The following is a 21,740-nucleotide window of genomic DNA, read 5'->3' as shown; positions in this document are numbered from 1 at the left end:
TAATAACATTTTAGAACTTGAAGATGAAAGTGAAGAGATCAAGAATTAGAGTAAGGCAAATCTTGAATGCAATAATTGGACAAAGACTGGCTTTGGAAGCCGAAGTTAGATTGGAAGCATATTTTTATCAGGTTGACGCAACCAAGAAGCTTGATCAGCCATTGAATAGTTACAGCAACATTTTCAAGGATAGTTATGAAGGCATAATCCGTGTCCATACCCATATCTAGTTCAGGTTTGATGCAAAGCCAGTATAATGCAAGACAAGGCTAATTACATCTGTTCGCAAATGAAGGTTCATGGAATCATAGAATTTACAGTGCAGAAGGAGGCCATTCGGCCCATCAAGTCTGCACTGGCCCTTTGAAAGAGCACCCCACTTAAGTCCACACCTCCATCCTATCCCCATAACCCAACCTAACCTTTTTGGACACCAAAGGCAATTTAGCATGGCCAATCCATGTAACCTGCACATCTTTGGACTGTGGGAGGAAACTGGAGTACCCGAAGAAAACCCACGCAAACACGGGGAGAATATACAGACTCCGCACAGACAGTGACTCAAACTGGGAATTGAACCTGGGACCCTGGAGATGTGAAGCAACAGTGCTATCCACTGTGCCACTGTGCCGCCCAAAGGAAGAGTTGAAGAGGGACTAAGGGAGCTAGAAAGAAGTGCCCAAGTCAGCCAAAACCATGATGATGTGAGAACTACAAAGTTACAATAAAGCAAACTATATGAACAGAAGCCACAATCAACCTCACAAAATTTGTACCTGGAATTAGTGGGGATTCAAGCTTTCCACTTGGATTTTCCCCATGTTTATGCACAGTTCAGTGTGGATTGAAAGAATCAGCAATATCTCATGGTAAACACATATGTAATACCCCTACACAAAGAGCTACCTTTGGTGTGACATTTTCAGCAAAAATCTTCCAAGCTACAATGGATATGGCTTTTCAAGGAGCATTGTATTGCTTGTGCAATCCTGACTGCAACAGAGGATTAGAATCTTCAAGTGTTGGATGAATTTTTAAAAAGGCTCAATGATCACAGCATGAATTTTAAAACAAGCAAGTGTGCTTCTTGGAAGCTGAGATATTGTACCTTGACTTGAAATCTCTGAAAAGGGGCTACAACCAGTGAAAGACTGAGGTTACAAGATAGAGGTTACAGTCAATGCTCCAATGGCAAACAATATGTCTGAGCTTAGATCTTTTCTGGGCATGGTTCAATACTACTCATAATAATAATCGTTATTAGTGTCACAGATAGGCTTACATTAACACTGCAATGAAATTACTGTGAAAATCCCCCAGCCTCCACACGCCAGCGCCTGTTCGGGTGCAGTGAAGAAGAATTCAGAATATCCAATTCACCTAACAAGCACATCTTTCGGGACTTGTGGGAGGAAACCAGAGCACTTGGAGGAAACCCACGCAGACACAGGGAGAACGTGCAGACTCTGCACAGACAAGCTGGGAATGAAACCAGGTCCCTGGCTCTGTGATGCAATAGTGCTAACCACTGTGCTACAATGCCGCCCATGTCCAAATGTGTCCAAAGAGGCTTGTCCTGTTCATGTTGCCCGATCACACTCCCCTTTATATTTGAAATATTCTTCACCTGTTAATTCATATTTAAACTAGATAATTTAGCGACAGTAAAAGTTTTAAAAAGTGAAATTGCTGACTTTCAATGGAGAAATTGCAGAAAACTTTACAGAATGCCTTTGAGCAGGTCTGGTCCTAGAATGCCGATTTGGGCTATACTACTTCAGCGTGAGCAATAGCAGTCTAGGCTGGCTGACAGGCAACGGCAAGGACACTGATAGCAGAGTGGAAAGATGAATCCTGTCATCCTGAAAGAGCACAACCTTCTTATATAACTACAATCTAATCTTTGTTGCTCACGTACTATTTTCCAACTTTCATTTATCTTAAATTTCTAAATCCGTGCACAGTTCCGTGAAACAAGATGACGTAAAATCCTATGCGGAAAAGAATGTTGAACGTGCACCAGCAAAGTGGCAGACGCTTCGGCACTGTATCCCTTATTGGGTGAAGAAAAAAGGGAAACCACCCATCTGTCCGTAACCCGGAATCCTAACCCTGACCCTGACCCTGACCCTACCCCTAACCCTGACCCTACCCCTAACCCTAACCCTAAACCCTAAACCCTAACCCTAACCCTAACCCCTAAACCCTAACCCTAACCCTAACCCTAACCCTAAACCCTAACCCTAACCCCATAAAGGGTGACCTCTTTTCTGCACACCTTCTTTACTACACGTTCGGACATTGAATCTGTTCAAAAAAATCATATAACTTAATAGATTTTAATTGGATGTAGGACCTACATACGGTTTTTCACTTAAGATATTAGACATAACCTAAATCCATAACCCCAACACAACAATACCTACAATTTTTAAATTCATTATTCTTCCAACCTTCTTCTTATACAACTACAATCTAATCTTTGCTGCTCACGCACTATTTTCCAACTTTCATTTATCTTAAATTTCTAAATACGTGCTCAGTTCCGTGAAACAAGATGACGCAAAATCCTATGCGGAAAAGAATGTTGAACGTGCACCAGTAAAGTGGCAGACGCTTCGGCACTGTATCCCTTATTGGGTGCAGAATAAAGGGAAACCACCCATCTGTCCGTAACCCGGAATCCTAACCCTAACTCTAACCCTAACCCTAACCCTGTTCTTAGAATATATAATCTTTATTAGTGTCACAAGTTGCCTTACATTTACACTGCAATGAAGTTTCTGTGAAAACCCCTGAGTCGCCACACTCTGGCGCCTGTTCGGGTACACTGAGTGAGAATTCAGAATGTCCATTTCACCAAACAAGCACGTCTTTTTGGGACTTGTTGGAGGAAGCCAGAGCACTCAGATGAAACCCTCGCAGACACGGGGAAAACATGTAGTATGGCAGCTGAAGATAAATTAAGACCATAAGACCATAAGATATAGAAGCAGAATTAGGCCACTCGGCCCATCGAGTCTGCTCCGCCATTCAATCATGCCCAATATTTTTCTAATCCCCATTCTCTAGCCTTTTCCCCATAACCCCTGGTCTCCTTATTACTCAAGAACCTATCTACCTCTGTCTTAAAGACACTCAGTGATTTGGCCTCCATAGCCTTCTGCGGCAAAGAACTCCACAATTGACTGACCTTAACCATTTTTATGAGATCATTAAATTTCTTTCACGCGTTGCATCATGTCATCAGGGCTAGACGAGTGCCTTTGACTGCAATAGCTACCTACTCCCACAACCTTCTCGATATTTGCCTAGCGGGACTCCTGACGTCCTGAGGGTAGAGAACCCCTCCCTCTGTGCATCGAGACCTCCAGTATAGCAAATGAGAACATCGGGATGCACTCCCTGGCCTTGTGCGCAATTTTTGTAGCTTCCTCCTGGTTTTTCACCTTTCTTTAACCACATGTAGCCACTGCTGAATGCAGAATACACCTCACCTCCAAGATTTGCAGACTAGCTTTAAATAGTGCAGGCTATCTTTAAGTGGTCCAAAAGCAAAATACTGCGGATGCTGGAAAAAAATCTGAAATAAAAGCAGAAAATGCTAGAAATATTCAGCAGGTCTGGCAACATCCGTGGATAGAGAATCAGTGTTAAAGTTTCAGGTTGATCAGAACTGTTAAGTTCTGATGTCAGGACATGACCTGAAAAGTTAACTCTGTTTCTCTCTATAGCTTTAAGTGTTGTTGCCTTCACACAAATTTGGGCCCCTGCTGAGGCATGTAGCAACTTAGCAGTGTGTTCAGCACTGGGCTGCCTGCCACAATCATAATTAGAAGGCATCACAAAGTTTGCATACTGCCTGAATGGACACATGGGCTAATCCTGCACCATGATCCCTACAACTGATTTCGGGGCTATCTAATCTTGTTCCCAATTTGCCTTTCATAAATGCTTGCTGGCTTTCATTTTTAACCCATATTTTCCCAAGTGCTAATTAATCTTGCCCTGTATTAATTTCTCTAAAAATCTCCTCATTACCGATGTTAGGCTGACTGGCCTGCTGTTTCCGAATTTGTCCCCCTACCTTTTTTGAACAAGGGTGTAACATTTGCACTTCCCCAGGCATCTGGCACATCTGCCATAAGTAAGAAAGGTTGGCAGATTGTAGCCAGAGTCTCTGCAATTTCCCCACTTCCCTCGATAGGGATGAATCCCAACCTGACTTGTGACTCTGCTATTTTGAATGCTGTCAATATTTTAAAAATAAATAAATAATTTACGGGATGTGGGCGTCGCTGGTTTTCTGCCCATCCCTAGTTGCCCTTTAGAAGGTGGTGATGAGTTACCTTCTTGAACCGCTGCAGTCCCTGTGGTGTCGGTACACCCACCGTGCTGTTAGGGAGGGAGTTCCAGGATTTTGCCGCAGTGACAGTGAAGGAATGCTGATATATTTCCAAGTCGGGGTGGTGAGTGACTTGGAAGGGAACCTCCAGATTGTGGGGTTCCCAGGTATCTGTATCCTTCTAGATGGTAGTGGTCCTGGGTTTGGAAGATTCTGTTTCAGGAACCTTGGTGAGTTATTGCCGTGCATTTTGTAGATGGTACACAAGGCTGCCACTGTTCGTCGGTGATGGAGAGTTTGAATGTTTGTGGAAGGAGGAGCAATCAAGCAGGCTGCTTTGTCCTGGATGGTGTCAAGCTTCTTGAGTGTTGTTGGAGCTGCATTCATCCAGGCAAGTGGGGGGTATTCCATTACACTCCTGACTTGTGCTTGTAGATGGTGGACAGGCTGTGGGGAGTCAGGAGGTGAGTTATTTTTCGTAGGATTCCTCGCCTTTGGCCTGCCCTGGTAGCCACAGTATTAATGTAGCTGGTCCAGTTCAGTTTCTGATCAATGGTAACCCGCAGGATGTTGATTGTGGGGGATTCAGCAATGGTAATGCCATTGAGTGTCAAGGGGCGATGGTTAGATCCTCTCTTGTAGGTGATGGTCATTACCTGGCACTTGTATGGCACGAAAGTAACTTGCCACTTGTCAGCCCAAGCCTGGGTATTGTCCAGATCTTGCTGCATTTGGACATGGACTTCTCCTTTATCTAAGGAGTTGCGGCATGGTAGCACAGTGGTTAGCACTGATGCTTCACAGCACCAGAGTCCCGGGTTCAATTCCCGCTTGGGTCACTGTCTGTGCGGAGTCTGCACGTTCTTCCCGTGTCTGCGTGAGTTTCCTCCAGGTGCTCTGGCTTCCTTCCACAAGTCCAGAAAGACGTGCTTGTTAGGTGAATGGGACATTCTGAATTCTCCCTCTGTGTACCCGAACAGGCGATGGAGTGTGGCGACTAGGGGATTTTCACAGTAACTTCATTGCAGTCTTAATATACTTGTGACAATAATAAAGATTATTATTATATGTTGCTAAACATTGTGCAGTAATCCAGAAACATCCCCACTTCTGACCTTATGATGAAAGGCAGGTCATTGATGAAGCAGCTGAAGATGGTTGGGCCTAGTGCACTACCCTGAGGAACTCCTGCAGCGATGTCCTGGAGCTGAGATCATTGACCTCCAACCACCACAACCGTCTTCCTTTGTGCCAGGTATGACTCCAACCAGCGGAGAATCTTTCCCCGGATTCCCATTGACTCCAGTTTAGCTAGGGTTCCTTGATGCCATACACGGTCAAAAGCTGCCTTCAAGGGCAGTCACTCTCACCTCACCTCTGGCATTGAGCTCTTTTGTTCATGTTTGAACCAAGGCTGTTATGAGATCAGGAGCTGAGTGAACCTGGCGGAACCCAAATTGAGTGTCCGTGAGCAGGTTATTGCCGAGTAAGTGCCGCTTGATAGCACTGTTGATGACTCCTTACATCACTTTGCTGATGATGGAGAGTAGACTGATAGGACGGTAATTGGCTGGGTTGGATTTGTCCTGTTTTTTGTGTGCAGGACACACCAGGACAATTTTCCACATTACTGGGTAGATGCCAGTGTTGTCGCTGTACTGGAACAGCTTGGCTAGGGGTGCAGCAAGTTCTGGAGCATAAGTCTTCAGTAATATTGCCGGAATATTATCTGGACACATAGCCTTCGCAGCATCCAGTGCCTTCAGCCATTTCTTGATATCATGTGGAATGAATCGTGTTGGCTGAAGACTGACATCTGTGATGCTGGGGACCTCTGGAGCAGACCGAGATGGATCATCACTCAGCACTTCTGGCTGAAGATTGTTGTGAATGTCTCAGCCTTGTCTTTTGTACATATGTGCTAGGCTCCTCCATCATTGAGGATGGGGATATTTGTGGAGCCTCCTCCTCCAGTGAGTTGTTTAATAGCCCACCACCACTCAAATCTGGATGTGGCAGGACTGCAGAACCTAGATCTGATGCGTTGGTTGTGGAATCGCTTAGCTCTGTCTATTACTTGCTGCTTATGCTGTTTGGCACACAAGTAGTGCTGTGTTGTAGCTTTATCAGGTCTCCACCTCATTTTTTGGTATGCTTGATGTTGCACCTGGCATGCTCTCCTGCACTCTTCATTGAACCAGAGCTGACCCCTTGGCTTGGCATTAATGGTGGACTGGGGGCTATGCAGGACCATGAGGTTGCAGATTGTGGTTGAATACAATTCTGCTGCTGCTGATAGCCGACAGCGCCTCATGGATGCCCAGTCTTGAGTTGCTAGATCTGTTCGAAGTCTATCCCATTTAGCACGGTGGTAGTGCCACACAACATGATGGAGGGTATCCACAACGTAAAGACAGGATTTTGTCTCCACAAGGACTGTGCAGTAGTCACTTCTACCGATACTGTCATGGACAGATGCATCTACAGCAGGCAGATTGGTGAGGATGAGGCCAAGTATGTTTTTCCCTCTTGTTGGTTCCCTCACCACCTGCTGCAGTCCCATTCTAGAAGGTATGTCCTTTATGACCCAGCCAGCTCGGTTTGTAGTGGTACTACCAAGCTACTCTTGGTGATGGACATTGAAGTTCCCTATCCAGAGCATATTCTGCGCCCTTGCCACCCTCAGTGCTTCCTCTAAGGGTGTTCAACATGGAGGAGGACTGATTCATCAGCTGATGGTGGCCGGTGCGTGGTAATCAGCAGGAGGTTTCCTTGCCCATGTTTAACCTGAAGCCATGAGACCTCATGGGGTCCAGAGTCGATGTTGAGGACTCGCAGGGCAACTCCCTCCCGACTGTATACCAATGTGCCGCCACCTCTACTTGGTCTGTCCTGCCAGTGAAACAGGACATACCCAAGAATGGTGATAGTGCTGACTGGGATATTGTTTGTGAGGTGTGATTCTGTGAGTATGACTATGTCAGGCTGTTGTCTCCGTGAGACAGCTCTACCAACTTTGGCATAATTGTTTTAATATCCAATTTTATTACTACCTCCTCCTGTACTGTGGTATTGGCAGGTCCTCTTCATTAGTAAAGACAGATACAAAGTGCACCAATGTAATATTCCTTTTCCATACCTTATGATTTCACTGCCAATTAGTACCAGATCTAAACAAAATTACACATTCTGTGCTGTATGTGAGGTTGGTTGAGTGTGCTGAATTAACCTGGAATTGAATAGAGCTTGTCTAAACTTGTGTCACTGAACAATGTTTCTCAATTTCAGAGAAAAAAACTTCATCCCATTAATGAACCTATTTCAACTGAAAGCCTGACCCCATCAAAGTCCCCATAGAAAGGATCACCAATGATTCTGAATGATTAGAATGTAAAATGCATGGCATCTCATATGATAGATAATTCAGGATCTTGAGTTTTAAAAAAATTAAATGACCAATCAAAGTTATAGGGCAGTGTGTTTGCCGGAGGAAGATACTTTGAATGGAATCTTTCTCTTCTATGTTTTGGAATTTAAAAAGATTAAACTTCAACATTTGAAATGACATTGTTTAAAAAATGCATGAAACCTGTTTTACATTAGAACACATTCAAAGAGAAGAAATACAGGTTATTTCAGTTTTATTTTTATCTAATGTGGCACTTTGCAATGTTTGAGGCTACCTACCTGAGGAGTTAGTTTTCCAACTCGTTGTGTTATAGGTTCATTCAACACAACTTCAACTTTGCAGGAGTCTTTGGTTTTAGGAATGTTGAACTGCAGGTCATTGTCTGTCACGTATGTGTACTGCCCCCTGCCAACTATAATCCCTCCATTCAGATGAACAAGTCCATCTGCTTCTGTACGTTGGATGTAGGAACTTACCAGTGCTAACAAACTTAGAAACATATTTATTCTAAATGGTGCTTTCTGAGGACAAAACCTCCTTTGGAGTAATATTAGATGAGAATAGTGTTAGCAATCAGGAAGGGAGAAAAAGTTTAAAATCCAATATCATGAAGAAAAGTTACAAAGTTTTTTTCATTTTACACAGAAGGTCAGGTTGAAAGAAGGTTACTTCCAGTTGTTCTCCACATGCCTGAATAAAGTCCACCACAGATTTTTTTTTCAAATTTTCTTCACTCAGCAGTCCCACGGCTCCAATGTCCTGTACATTACAGGAACCGATTCCTTTTGATCCCAACTTTCATGTGGATTTCCATCTGCCAGTGAAATTTAATAAAAGGTTTAAACAGCTCACTGATATTTGAAAATGTTCTAACCATTTATTTACTGAAAAGGCTTGGGGCAAAATTGCATTTGAATGTTGTCCTCTTAAGACAAGTTGTATTCGCACAAGTTATAAAAAGCACTGGGGTGAAGGATAGTTTAAATGATTTCACCATGTGTGGAAGTGTGGAAGTAAGCGTTTTGGCCCATCCAGTACATGTCAACTCTCTGGAGAACGACCTAATCAGTAACATTTACATGCTCTATCCCTGTAGCCCTTTAAGTTTATTTCTCTCAAGTACCTATTCAATTTCCTTCTGAAATTGCTGATCATCTCCACTTCCACCACCCTTGGAGACAGTGAATTCCAGGTTATTACCACCCATATAAAAGCATTCTTTCTCACATCCCTTCTGCCTCACTTTCTCAAAACCTTAAATCAGTGTCCCTTTGTCTTTTTGACATCAACTAATGGGAACAGCTTTGTTTGGTCTATCTTAACCAAACCTGTCATAATCTTGTGCGCCTCGATCAAATCTCCCCACAATATTCTTTGTTCCAAAGAAAACAACATCAGCTTCTCCAACTCAACATTGTAGCTAAACCCCACATCCCTGGAACGATTCAGAGCAGAGAAATAGGAGAAGAAGTAGGCTAGTGGGCCCATCGAGCCTGTTCTGCCATTCAATTAGTGCATGGCTGATCTGATTTAGCCATAACTCCACTTTCCTGCCTGTCCACCATAGCCATTGGCTCCTTTGTCTATCAAAAATCCCTCTAATTCAGTCTTGAATATATTCGATGATCCAATCTCCACTGCTCACTGGGGGAGAGAATTCCAAACACCAATGACCCATTGAGAGAAGAAATTGCTCCTCATCTCCATCTTAAGTGGGAGACCCCGTATTTTGAAGCTTCCTCTCAGCATCTACACAGCCAACCACCTACATGTTTCAATAAGATCACCTCTGATTCTTCAGAACTCCAATCTCAATGGGCCTAACCTGCTTAGCTTTTTCTCATTAGACACCCTGTTCATCTCAGGAATCAGCCTATGAATCATCTCTGAACTACCACCAAGACAAGTATGTCCCTTCTGAAGTAAGGTGATCTAAAATTGCATATAATACTTTTGGTGCTGATTCACCAGTGCGCTGTGCAATTGTAACAAGACTTCTTTCCTTTTATACTCCGACGCCTTGCAATAAAAGTCAACATTCTATTTACCTTCTGAAATACTTGCCGTACATGCATGCTGAGATTTTGTGATTCACATGCAAGGAAATCAGGTCCCTTTGTACTGCAATATTTTGCAGTCTCTCTTCATTTAAATAATATTCTACTTTTCTATTCTTTCTGCGAAAGTGAACAACCTGATATTTCCTCATATTGTGCTCCAGATGCCAACTGTTTTTCCCACTCACTTAACCTCTCTATCTGTTTTTGCTGACCTTTCAGCCAAGATTTTCTGGTTCCACCTGTGGCGGGCATCATCGTGTTAATTGACTTTTGACCACTATCCAAATTTTCCTGCCCCCACTCATGATAATGCTCGCCGCTAGTGGGACCGGAAAATCCCTCTCTCTGTGTTCTCCTCACAACCTGCTTTCCACCTTGGTTTATATAATCAGCAAATTTCACTACAATACACTCAATGCTATCATCCAAGTCATAAATATAATTCGCAAATAGTTAAGGTCCCAGCCAGGATCCCTGCAGCACATAACCGGCTACAAGTTACCAACCTGAAATGACCCATTTTTCCCAGCTCTGTTTCCTATTAGTTAGCCAATCCTCTAACCATCTCACCCCCAACACCATATGCTCCTGTCCTATGTAGTAACCTTCCATGTGGGACTTTATTGAATGCTATTTGGAAATCCAAATACACTACATCTACCCCTTTATTTGCCTGCTTATTACATCCTCAAAGAATGCTATTAAATTTGTCAAACATGATTTCCCTTTCACAAAACCATGTTGACCCTGCCTGATTGTATTATGATTTTCTAACTATCCTGCCACTGCTTCTTTAATAGTTTATTCTAGTATTTTCCCAATGACAAACATTTGGCTAACTACCCTGTAGTTTTGTGATTTCTGTGCCCCTCCTTTCTTGAACAGTTCCTGTCAGTTGGGACCTTTCCAGAGTTTGGGAACTTTGGAAAATGACAACCCTCTATCTCTCACTCTGCAGCCTCTTCTTTCAATATTATAGGACACAGGCCATCATGTCCAGAGGACCTGTCATCCTTATCTCCTCGTAGTTTTCCCATTATTTTTTCTCTAGTGATAGTGATTGTTCTAGTCCTTCCCTTCCCTTTGCTGCTTGATATTTCACTATTATTGGGATGTTTTTTGTGTCTTCTGCTGTGAAGATGGATTCAAATATTTGTTCAAACACTTAGTTTCTTTGTTTCCCATTATTAATTTTCCCAGTCTCACCCTCGAAGGAACAAATGCTCACTTTAACTACTTTTTAACTTTTTATATATGTGCAGAAACTTTTACTGTCTGTTTTTATATATCTTGCTTGTTTTCTCTCGTACTCCAGTTTCTCAGTCTATTATTTTTCTAATTATCAGTTGCTGGTTTCTAAGACTTTTCTTAGAAATTTTCTGTCCTACCACAAAGCTCCACAGCATTTTCAACGTGATACCACCCCTAGCTTCCTTTGTTAGCCACAGATGGTGCATTCTATGGTAGAGTCTTTTTTCCGCAATGGAATATATTTTTGCTGAGAGTTTTCCAATTACGGGGCAATTTAGCGTGGCCAATCTACCTACCCTGCATATCTATGGGTTGTGGAGGTGAGACCCATGCAGATATGGGGAGAATTTGCAAACCCCACATGGACAGTGACCCAGTGCTAGGATCTAACCCGGGTCCTCGGCACTGTGAGGCCATGTGCAGTGCTAACGACTGCGCCATCTTGCCGCCTCTGTTGAAATTTATGAAATAGTTCCTAAAATGTCTACCACTGCACTCCACCATCTAAAATTTTTAACTCATTTTCCAGTCCATTTTAGCCAATTTGTCTTCATACCCTTCTAATTGCCTTGATGTATGCTTTTGTCCTTAATTAAACTATTTTCATTATACACTAGCAGGTCCAAAATCATCTGTTTCCTGACATGTTCCAGAATGTAATGTTCCAAGGAACTATCCCAAATACTCTTGATAAATTATTCCTTCAGCCTACCATTGCTAATTTCTTTCTGTCCTCTGAAATGTCAGATACCCTTGAATATTCAGGTCCCAGAATTGGCCATTTTGCAAGCACTTCTCTATTATATCATACTCATATATTACTACTTTTGCTATCAATTCATGTCTTGTTCGGAATGCTACAAGCTTTCAACCAATGAGCCTTTAATTCTTTCTTTTTACTATTTTTAATTACACTGGTCTTATTTCCTGGCACATGCTTATGTTTATGTGCTCTGTCACATTCTGGTTATCATAACTTATATCATTATCCTGCACATTTGCTCTGTCTTTCCCTTTAACTTTCAAAATCTACACATCTTTGCACTGTCGGAGGAAACCCACGCAGACACAGGGAGAAAGTGAAAACTCCATGCAGTCACCCAAGGTTGGAATCGAAGCCGGGTCTCTGGCGCTGTGAGGCAGCAGTGCTAACCACTGTGCTACCCTTCCACTGTCCCTGCATTATGCTATCCCTGATTCTGTGGGCATATAATCTGGATGATAGCACAAGCTTCTGTTGGTATCACTGTGGCAATACATCTTTGATGTTCACCATGCTGAATGACTTTATGTTCAGTGGTCTGGGTAATCTCATCATCTGACCGTGTAACTAGGCATTTCATGGATCTTGTTTTGAAGGTATCAATTATGTGCTCTTGGTTTATTGGAATGCTGCACCTGTCTGGCCTCTGATTTTGGCTTCTTGAGATGTCGAAGCACTTGTTCTGACCTTAGCTTTCTACATTGATGTTTCCAATATGCTCTGATATCACTGCATAGTGTACATGATTAAAAGTTGGACAATTTCTGGGTGCATTGCTTACTGGACTTGCTTGTTTTGGCTCTCATGCCATTGTGAACTGATTGCTCATGGCCTGTAGACTCTGTCCACCCAGTAGTATGGCTTCATACCTGTTTCTGTTTTAAAGTAGTGTTTCCAAGTTGTAACCTTTGGGTTGGATCAATAAGTCTTTTTGTAATGCTTCCATTGGGGTAGGTTCTATTACAAGCTCAGTTATTTTGTCAGCTAGCTCTGATGCCATAAAGTTAGTCATGCCCCTGGTCTCTGCACTCTCTTACAAATTAATCAATGGCCTCTGACAGCTCTTGCCTAAAGCACATGAATTCCAGATTATCTATTTATTTGAAGTTGAGCTTCACTCGCAATTGATCTTTGAATGTTGACTACATGTTATCTGGAATTTTACGGTCATCGTCCAACAGAGCTGAAAAGTTCAGCCTCTGGTGGTGTTCATTGCCTATAGCAATTTTAATCTTTGTTGTTTGCTTATCTGGTTTGGAAAAAGTGAGATCCAGAAAACACAGCTCTATGCGTTGTCAGAACAAAGTAAATTCAGATAGGTTTGCTAACTTCCAATTGAGTGGTGGAAGTTTTGTGGCCATCATGTAGCTTTTTCAGGGTTTTTAAGACTATCTTTAACTTTTGACAACCCTTCAGAATTTAATTTAGCCCTCTGTTGCAGTACCTCAAGTGGCCACAACCTTAGCTGATCATAGGTTGTTGCTTGACAGCATAGGTGTGCTCTGTTTCTGGCTTCTTGGGCTTAGGTTAAGCTCCGCTCATGAAAGAGTGATTTTGGTGTGGAATGGAACTGCCTGCTTCAAAGACAAAGTTAAACAGTGGAAAAGGTTTTTTTGCAGCCTTCTATAAGTTGCTGCAAGCTGTTGCTGGATGAACTCTTCTTTTCTAGTTCAGTCTGCAGTGTTTTAATTTACCGAGGTCCTAAAGGGAAAGCAAGCTTCAGTAATAGAAACATATAGGGCGAGATTCTCCGACCCCCTGCCGGGTCAGGGAATCGCCGGGGGCTGGCGTGAATCCCGCCCCCACCGTTTGCCGAATTCTCCGGCACCGGATATTCGGCGCCCCCCCCCCCCCCCCACGATTCTCCGGCCCGGATGGGGCGAAGTCCCGCTGCTAAAATGCCTGTCCCGCCGGCGTAGATTAAACCACCTACCTTACCAGCGGGACAAGGCGGCACGGGCGGGCTCCGGGGTCCTGGGGGGGGGCGCAGGGCGATCTGGCCCCGGGGGGGTGCCCCCACGGTGGCCTGGCCCGCGATCGGGCCCACCGATCCGTGGGCGGGCCTGTGCCGTGGGGGCACTCTTTCTGTGCCGTGGGGGCACTCTTTTCCTTCCGCCTTCGTCATGGTCTCCACCACGGCGGAGGCGGAAGAGACCCCTTCCACTGCGCATGCGCGGGAATGCCGTCAGTGGCCGCTAAAACTCCCGCGCATGCGTCGCCCGGAGATGTCATTTCCGCGCCAGCTGGCGGGGCACCAGAGGCCTTTTCCGCCAGCTGGCGGGGCGGAAATTCGTCCGGCGCCGACCTAGCCCCTTAAGGTTGGGGCTCGGCCCCCAAAGATGCAGAGCATTCCGTACCTTTGGGGCGGCGCGATGCCCGACTGATTTGCGCCATTTTGGGCGCCAGTCGGTGGACATCGCGCCGATACCGGAGAATTTCACCCATAATCCTTACAGTGCAGAAGGAAGCCATTCAATCCATCGAGTCTGCATTGACCCTCTGAAGGAACACACCACCTTGGCCGAAGCCCCCATCCTAGGCGGGATTCTCCTGAATCGGCGCGATGGCCCGACGTCGGCGTAAAAAACGGCGCAAACCACTCTGGCGTCGGGCCGACCGGAAGTAGCGGAATTCTCCGCAGTTCCGGGGGCTAGGCAAGCGGGGGAGGGATTGGCGCTGCACCAGCCGGCGCCGAAGGGACTGCGCGAGTTAGCGCATGCACAGAACCGCTGGCGTGGTTCCGTGCATGCGCAGACCGACTGGCGTATTCTGGCGCATGCGCAGGGGGGTGTCTCCTCTGCGTCAGCTATGGTGGAGCCCTATAGGGCCGGCGCGGAAGGAAGAAGTACCCCCACGGCACAGGCAGGCCCGCAGATCGGTGGGCCCCGATCGCGGGCCAGGCCACCGTGGGGGTCCTCCCCGGGGTCGGAACCCCCCGCACCCACACGAGGACTGACCCAGCCAACTTACCTGCTAAGTCCCGCCGTGTGGGACCATGTCTAATCCATGCCGGTGGGACTGGCCAAAAACGGACGGCCGCTCGGCCAATCGGGGCCCGGAGAAGGCCCCCAACCGGCGTGGCGTGGTCCCTGCCCCCGCCCGAAATCCGGCACCGGAGAATATGACAGCTGGCGTCAGAGCGGCGGGGCAGGATTCACGCCGCCCCCCCCCGGGATTCTCCGACCTGGCTATTCGTTTGGACATTAAGGGGCAATTTAGCATGGTCAATCCACCTAACCTGCACATCTTTGGCATGTGGAAAGCAACTGAAGCACCTGGAGGAAATCCTCGCGGACACACGGAGATCATACAAACTCCACAAAGACAGTTTAGTTTGTTAGGTTCAGATGGCCTGGGGCAGCACGGTAGCATTGTGGATAGCGCAATTGCTTCACAGCTCCAGGGTCCCATGTTCGATTCCGACTTGGGTCACTGTCTGTGCGGAGTCTGCACATCCTCCTCGTGTCTGCGTGGGTTTACTCTGGGTGCTCCGGTTTCCTCCCACAGTCCAAAGTGTGCAGGTTAGGTGGATTGGCCATGATAAATTGCCCTTAGTGTCCAAAATTGCCCTTAGTGTCGGGTGGGGTTACTGTGTTAAGGGGATAGGGTGGAGGTGTTGATCTTGGGTAGGGTGCTCTTTCCAAGAGCCAGTGCAGACTCGATGGGCCGAATAGCCTCCTTCTGCACTGTAAATTTTATGAGGACCTGGAATCAGCAAAATTTGGTTATTTGACTCTTCAGTGAGTAAATCCACACTGACTTTGTTTTCAGTCCTACTGGGGTTTTCACAGTGTTTTAATTTTTTCACATAAGACCTTCCTTCTTTCCTGTATTTCTGGGATGGGTTTTATTCTGATCTGCCCCATGTCCAAAGCTGGGGCTTTACTACCTCAAGGTTCAGAATCCACTGCACTCACCTGAGCACTTAAACTATGTGAGGCATGTTCCATATTTCCTGCTTGCTGGCTGGCAAACTTTGCTTGCCCCTATTTAAATGTTGGCAGCAAGTGTCTACTAAGCACATCTCGAGTGTATTTCTCTCACTGTCTGCTATTTTCATTGCAGCATTCTTTTCCTGCTCCTGATTCTTTTCAGCCTTTATAAATTCTGGTTGTTTTGTCTCCACCTGTTGGATCCTTGCAGAAGTTTCCTCAACTTCCCAGTGTTTACCGTCTTTGGAACCTCTGGGGTAATACACTGTATCTTGCCGGGGTTTGCCCCAGTCAGTAATAGATCCATGCCTTGGACGGGCAAGCTTGGAATCACTCCAACTGTTACTACCCTGTTACTAACACCATCTCCTCCTTTCCTTCTCTCCATACCTTTTGAGCATATTAACATGACACACTCTGTGGGCGAGATTCTCCGACCCCCCACCGGGTCGGGGAACCACCGGGGGCTGGCGTGAATCCCGCCCCCGTCGGTTGCCGAATTCTCCGGTACCGGATATTTGGCGGGAGCGGGAATCGCGCCACGCCGGTTGGCGCCACCCCCCCCCCCCCCCCACCCCCGCGATACTCCGGCCCGGATGGGCCGAAGTCCCGCCGTTAAAATGCCTGTCCCGCCGGCGTAGATTAAACCACCTACCTTACCGGTGGGACAAGGCGGCGCGGGCGGGCTCCGGGGTCCTGGGGGGGGGGGCGCGGGGCAATCTGGCCCCAGGGGGTGCCCCCACAGTGGCCTGGCCCGCGATCGGGGCCCACCGATCCGCGGGCGGGCCTGTGCTGTGGGGGCACTCTTTCCCTTCCGCCTTCGCCACGGTCTCCACCATGGCGGAGGCGGAAGAGACTCCCTCCACTGTGCATGCGCAGAAATGCCGTCAGCGGCCGCTAACGCTCCCGCGCATGCGCCGCCCGGAGATGTCATTTCCGCGCCAGCTGGCGGGGCACCAAAGGCCTTTTCCGCCAGCTGGCGGGGCGGAAATTCGTCCGGTGTGGGCCTAGCCCCTTAAGGTTGGGGCTAGGCCCCCAAAGCTGCGGCGCAATGCCCGACTGATTTGCACCGTTTTGGGTGCCAGTCGGCGGACATCGCGCCGTTTCCGGAGAATTTCGCCCTGTGAGTTTTCCTTCTATCTGGCATTCTTATCAAATAATTCACCTCACTCAATTTCCTTTCCATTAGATAAGGCCCACTAAATCTTGCTCTTAATGGTTCAGCTACTATTGGTAACAATACTAATACTTTCTCCCCATGAACAAAACTACAATTAAAAAAAAATTCTTATCTGCCTCTTTTTTCATCACGTGACAGATTTAAATACTTTCTAGCCAACTCATCAGCCCTAGTTAATCACTCAGTAAAGTTTGATACATCATCCAACAATGTAGTCTCCGAACACTGACTTACCAATTTCTCCTTGATCAATTTAAGTGGTCCTCTCAACTTATGACCAAAAATCAATGCAAATGGACTGAATTTAGTTGATTCATTAGGTGCATCCCTAATTGTAAATAGTACAGATAGAATTCCTTTAGCCCAATCCTCTGGATAATTCTGACTATAGGCCTTCAACATGGTCTTTAAAGTTTGATGCCATCTTTCTAATGCTCCTTGTGATTCTGGATGATATTGCGTTGAGTTAAATTGTTTTTTCCTAAATAACTTCAACATAAAATTGGACCCTTGATATGATTTAATTTATATTTGTAGTCCATATCCAGTAAAAAAAATGGTTAACTCCTCGACAACCCTCTTAGTTATAATGTTTCTTAATGGAATGGTCTCCAGAAATTTAGTAGACACATCCATTATGGTCAACAGATATTAATTCCCACTTTTTGTTTTAGGCAGGGGTCCCACACAATCAATTAGATCGCGAGTAAAAGGTTCCTCAAATGCTGAGATGGGTACTAAAGCTACTGATTACTGCCTGAGCTTTCCCTAATACCTGACATGTGTGACATGTACGGCAGTCCAAGCCAATAAAAATATTTTTTTATTTTTACTTGAATTTTCGTTATGCCTAAATGACCGGAACCTCATATGCTACCCAAAAAAATGCCTTTCTCTAACCCACTGGTAATACCACTTGATGAACTTCTGCCCATTTCTCATCTGCTTGAATATGTAATGGTCTAGGTAGAGATGGTGGGGGGTACGGTCGGGAGAGTGAGCTGAATTGTTGGTTACTCATTGAGTTACAATATGATCTCCTGTTTGTTATCTGTTGGTTATCTTTTTGATCGTGGTTGTGGTTGTATTTGATGTTTATTTATAAATGCCTTAATATAAATATTTTCAAAACAAAAAGAATATGTAATGGTCTCCATTTTCTCATTAATACATAATTTCTAATGTAATAACATTCTGGTATACACTCAGATTCTATTTCCGTATATGCTTTCTAATACAACTGCTTTATCTCTGAATCTTTCGGCTTTAATTTAACCAACTTGCTTGAACTAAAGATATCCGTATGATCTCCCACCTGCCCTTGTTTTTTACTGACCATCTGATCTGACATGGTTTCTGACAACTGAACCTCAGCCTCCCTATCGATACTCCTCATGTTCTCTTCATCCTCTCTCAAACTGTGATTTTGTGATCTTGGCACCACACAATCAGGAAACACCCCAGGATATGCTTCTTACAAAACCTCAGTTGTTTGACTTTCCATTGTTTTTTCAATCACAGTAGGCACACTCCTACCTTTGATCCACCTAGGATTACCTAGTATCTAGCATTACCTAGGATAAATTGTAGCCTGAAAAAGGTGATTTTTCTATTACTCCTACCACCACTTCATCACATTTTTCTGGACTCTCTAACCTTACCTTACATGGTGGCACACCATTCCTCTCACCATTAATTCCACATATTACCACCTTTTCTGGCAATATTCCTTCCAAACTACATATCTCCTTATCTCTCACCATTAAAGACTGACTTGCTCCTGTATCCCTTACGATCTTAACATCCTTATCTAATCCACCTTGTGCACATGAGTAAACCATAGCCTCACAAATAAAATTCTCAAAAGGTTCTGGCACCTGCTTATCCACCAACCTCTGAACAGGCTATACACTCTGTTGCACCTCTTTCACTGGAACAATGGGCGGGATTCTCTGATCCTGAGGCTAAGTTTTGACACCGTCGGAAACCCCGTCGCATTTCTCGATGGCGTCAACACGGCCTCAGGATCAGCAATTCTGGCCCGTACTGGGGGCCAGCATGGCACTGGAGCGGTTCACGCCGGCCCCGACGCAACATGGCGCAGGGCTACAGGGGCTGGCGCGGATGAAAGGAGGCCCCCAGCCAGAAAGGCCGGCCCGTCGATTGGTGGGCCCTGATCCCGGGCTAGGCCACATTGGGGGCCCCCCCCACACACAGGCCGTCCCCCTGACCCTTCCCCACCAAGTTCCCGCCAGCTGAGAGCAGGTGTGAATGGCGCCGGCGGGACTCGGGTATTTTGACACGGCTGTTCGGCGCATCCCGGGCCGAGAATCGCAGGGGCCCCCGTAGAGCGGCCCCCAGCCGGCGCCGCGCCGGCCCCAATGACGCCAATTCTCCGCTCTGCGGAGAATCGCGTCCCGGCGTCGGGACGGCATGGTGCGATTTGTGCCGGTCACAGAGATTCTCCGGCCCGGCCCCGGATTGAGAGAATCCCTTTTTCTTCCCACTTTGATAAACCCCACTGGCTTATCTTGCTTTACCGAGTCTGTCTTCCCAGTATTTTTCTTAAGCCACTAACGGTGCGACTTCACGTGTCCAATTTTATTACAATGAAAACGTTTACATGTTCTTATATTACTTCCAGTGTCATAGATTTCCATTTTAACCCGAGGCAATCTCTCCTTAGCATCACCAATTAATCTGCTTCACTTTGACCACCTGTAAATTTCTCATTTCTCCAGTTTCTATCTTGCACAGATTGAAATTAATGTCAAAAAACAGACTTTTCTTTGAGAACTAATCCAAAATCATCTGCCATTTCTACTGTCAGTCACCAGACATTTCTTTGAGAACTAATTGAAAATCACCTGCCATTTCTGCTGTCAGTTGAGCAGTTTTAATTCTTTGCTCTTCCGCATTGTTCTCACTACTGTGGGAGTGAATCTTTAAATTCCACGAAAATAATCATATCCTTGAGATCGTCATATGTTTGGTCAATTTTTAATGCTTTTATTCATCTATCCAAATTATTTTGTTTAATTCTTTCAAATTCGAGATATGTCTCACCTGGTCATTTCCTTAGATTTCTAAACCTTTGTCTGTAGGCTTCTCGCATGGGTTCATATGCATTTAATATGTTTTTCTGACCTCATCGTGATCCCTAGATACCTTCTCTGATCAATATGCAAACACTTCACTCGCTCTACCTACCAACTTTGATTGAAATCACACTACCCACATGGTCTTTGGCCAATTCAGTTGTTTAGCCACTTTCTCAAATGAAATGAAAAAGGCTTTCACATCTTTCTCATCAAACGTTGACACTGCTTGAATGTATTTAAATATATCCCAGCTAAGCTTTTGACTAGAAAGTGTTTCTCCTTCCTCTGGACATTCCTCAGCTTCAGCATTTTCCATTAGTGTTCTCTTTGCAGCTGCAGTTTCCGAAGTTCAAATTCTCTCTCCTTTTTCTTTTCATCTGCCATTGCCAATCCCTTTTCTTCCTTATCCCTTTATTCCTCTGCTAATCTTTCCATTTCTCCCTCAAGCTTCCACCTTTCCATTTCCTTTTGAGATGCCCTTTCTTTTCCTTTTCTTCTATTTCTAATTTCTTCAGTTGTATTTCTTTCTGTTTATCGTTTCCCAGCATTTCTAATTATGTTATTTGTAATTGAATTCTTGCTAATTATAATAATTCAAGCTGTGTCTCTGCCAAAGTTAAATGCAGAACTATTGGTTGTATCATCATTATCTTCCCCACCCCTTCAGATAAGGTTTACTTACAGTTTCTAAAATAGCCTGAGTAACCTCTGCCACACCAACAATACCTTTGCAACTGAAAGAGCCATCTCAAGTCACTCCCTATTTAAAGTTCAAAAAATGAAAGAAAACAACTGTTCCACACCCTCTCACTGCCTTCAAATCAAGTAATCCCAAGGCAAATAAGGAATTACACTTTAAAATGCTAAATGGCCCTTAGTGTCCAAAGGTTAGGTGGGGTTACTGGGTTATGGGGATAGGATGGAGGCGTGGGCTTCAGCTTAAGTATGGTGCTCTTTCCAAGGGCCAGTGCATACTCGATGGGCCGAATGGCCTCCTTCTGCACTGTAAATTCTATAATTCTATGTTTTAAAGAAGGTTAATACATTTTAACTGAACTGCGGAGTGCAAGCTGCCTGGCTTGCGGAACAGTTTAATCCCGAACTGCACTGACCTGCTTTTCCTACAAAATTCCTGATACCTTAGTTCCACCCAGTAACCACATCATCTTACCAAGTTGAAATCTAATTAACTCCACAGGGATTCCCATTAATCAAAACAAAATTCCATTAGCGAAGCTTTTTATGATGTTTTAGTTGCAACCCTGGCTCCCAACCTTTCAAACAAATATTTATTTTACAACATGACTGCAGCAGTCAAACACTCTAACCCAGACATTTAACCTTTAGTGTTCCAAATACCTAGAACTATATACATCTGGGGCGGGATTCTCCAATAATGGGGCTATGTCCCCACTCCAGCGTCAAAATGCAGGAGTTTTACTCCCTCCGGACTTTCCTGAAGAAAGTCCAGAGTGATTCTCCTACCTGAAGGGCCCTGCACTTCCAGTCAGGAGTCTGCACATGCACCCGGCAGTGGCCTTCAGCGGCCACCCTGCGCGACATGACAGATTCGCACCGTGGAGTGGCCCCGAAAATATACGCCCTCCCCGCCGAGATCGTGAGCGATCGGTGAACCCGATTGCTAGCCTGGCTGTCTGTGAGGACCCCCCCAATGAAGGATCCCCCCACCGCCCACTAG

At 45.3% G+C, this 21,740-nt stretch overlaps 1 protein-coding gene across 1 annotated transcript in view; it reads right to left on the bottom strand.

Moving 5' to 3' along the window:
- The window catches only part of frem1b (Fras1 related extracellular matrix 1b), a 377,590-nt gene that overhangs the window by 299,344 nt on the left and 56,506 nt on the right, over positions 1-21,740 (bottom strand). The window contains exon 2 of the mRNA XM_072510980.1: positions 8,033-8,568. Within this exon, the coding sequence (XP_072367081.1) occupies positions 8,033-8,254 (222 nt within the window). The 5' untranslated portion in view covers positions 8,255-8,568. The remainder of the gene's footprint in view (positions 1-8,032; positions 8,569-21,740) is intronic.

This window comes from Scyliorhinus torazame, chromosome 7 (genome assembly GCF_047496885.1).
Source record: "Scyliorhinus torazame isolate Kashiwa2021f chromosome 7, sScyTor2.1, whole genome shotgun sequence".
Lineage (NCBI taxonomy): Eukaryota > Metazoa > Chordata > Chondrichthyes > Carcharhiniformes > Scyliorhinidae > Scyliorhinus > Scyliorhinus torazame.
The sequence above is the reverse complement of the archived record's forward strand: the minus strand, read 5'-3'. Positions and strand labels throughout refer to the sequence as shown.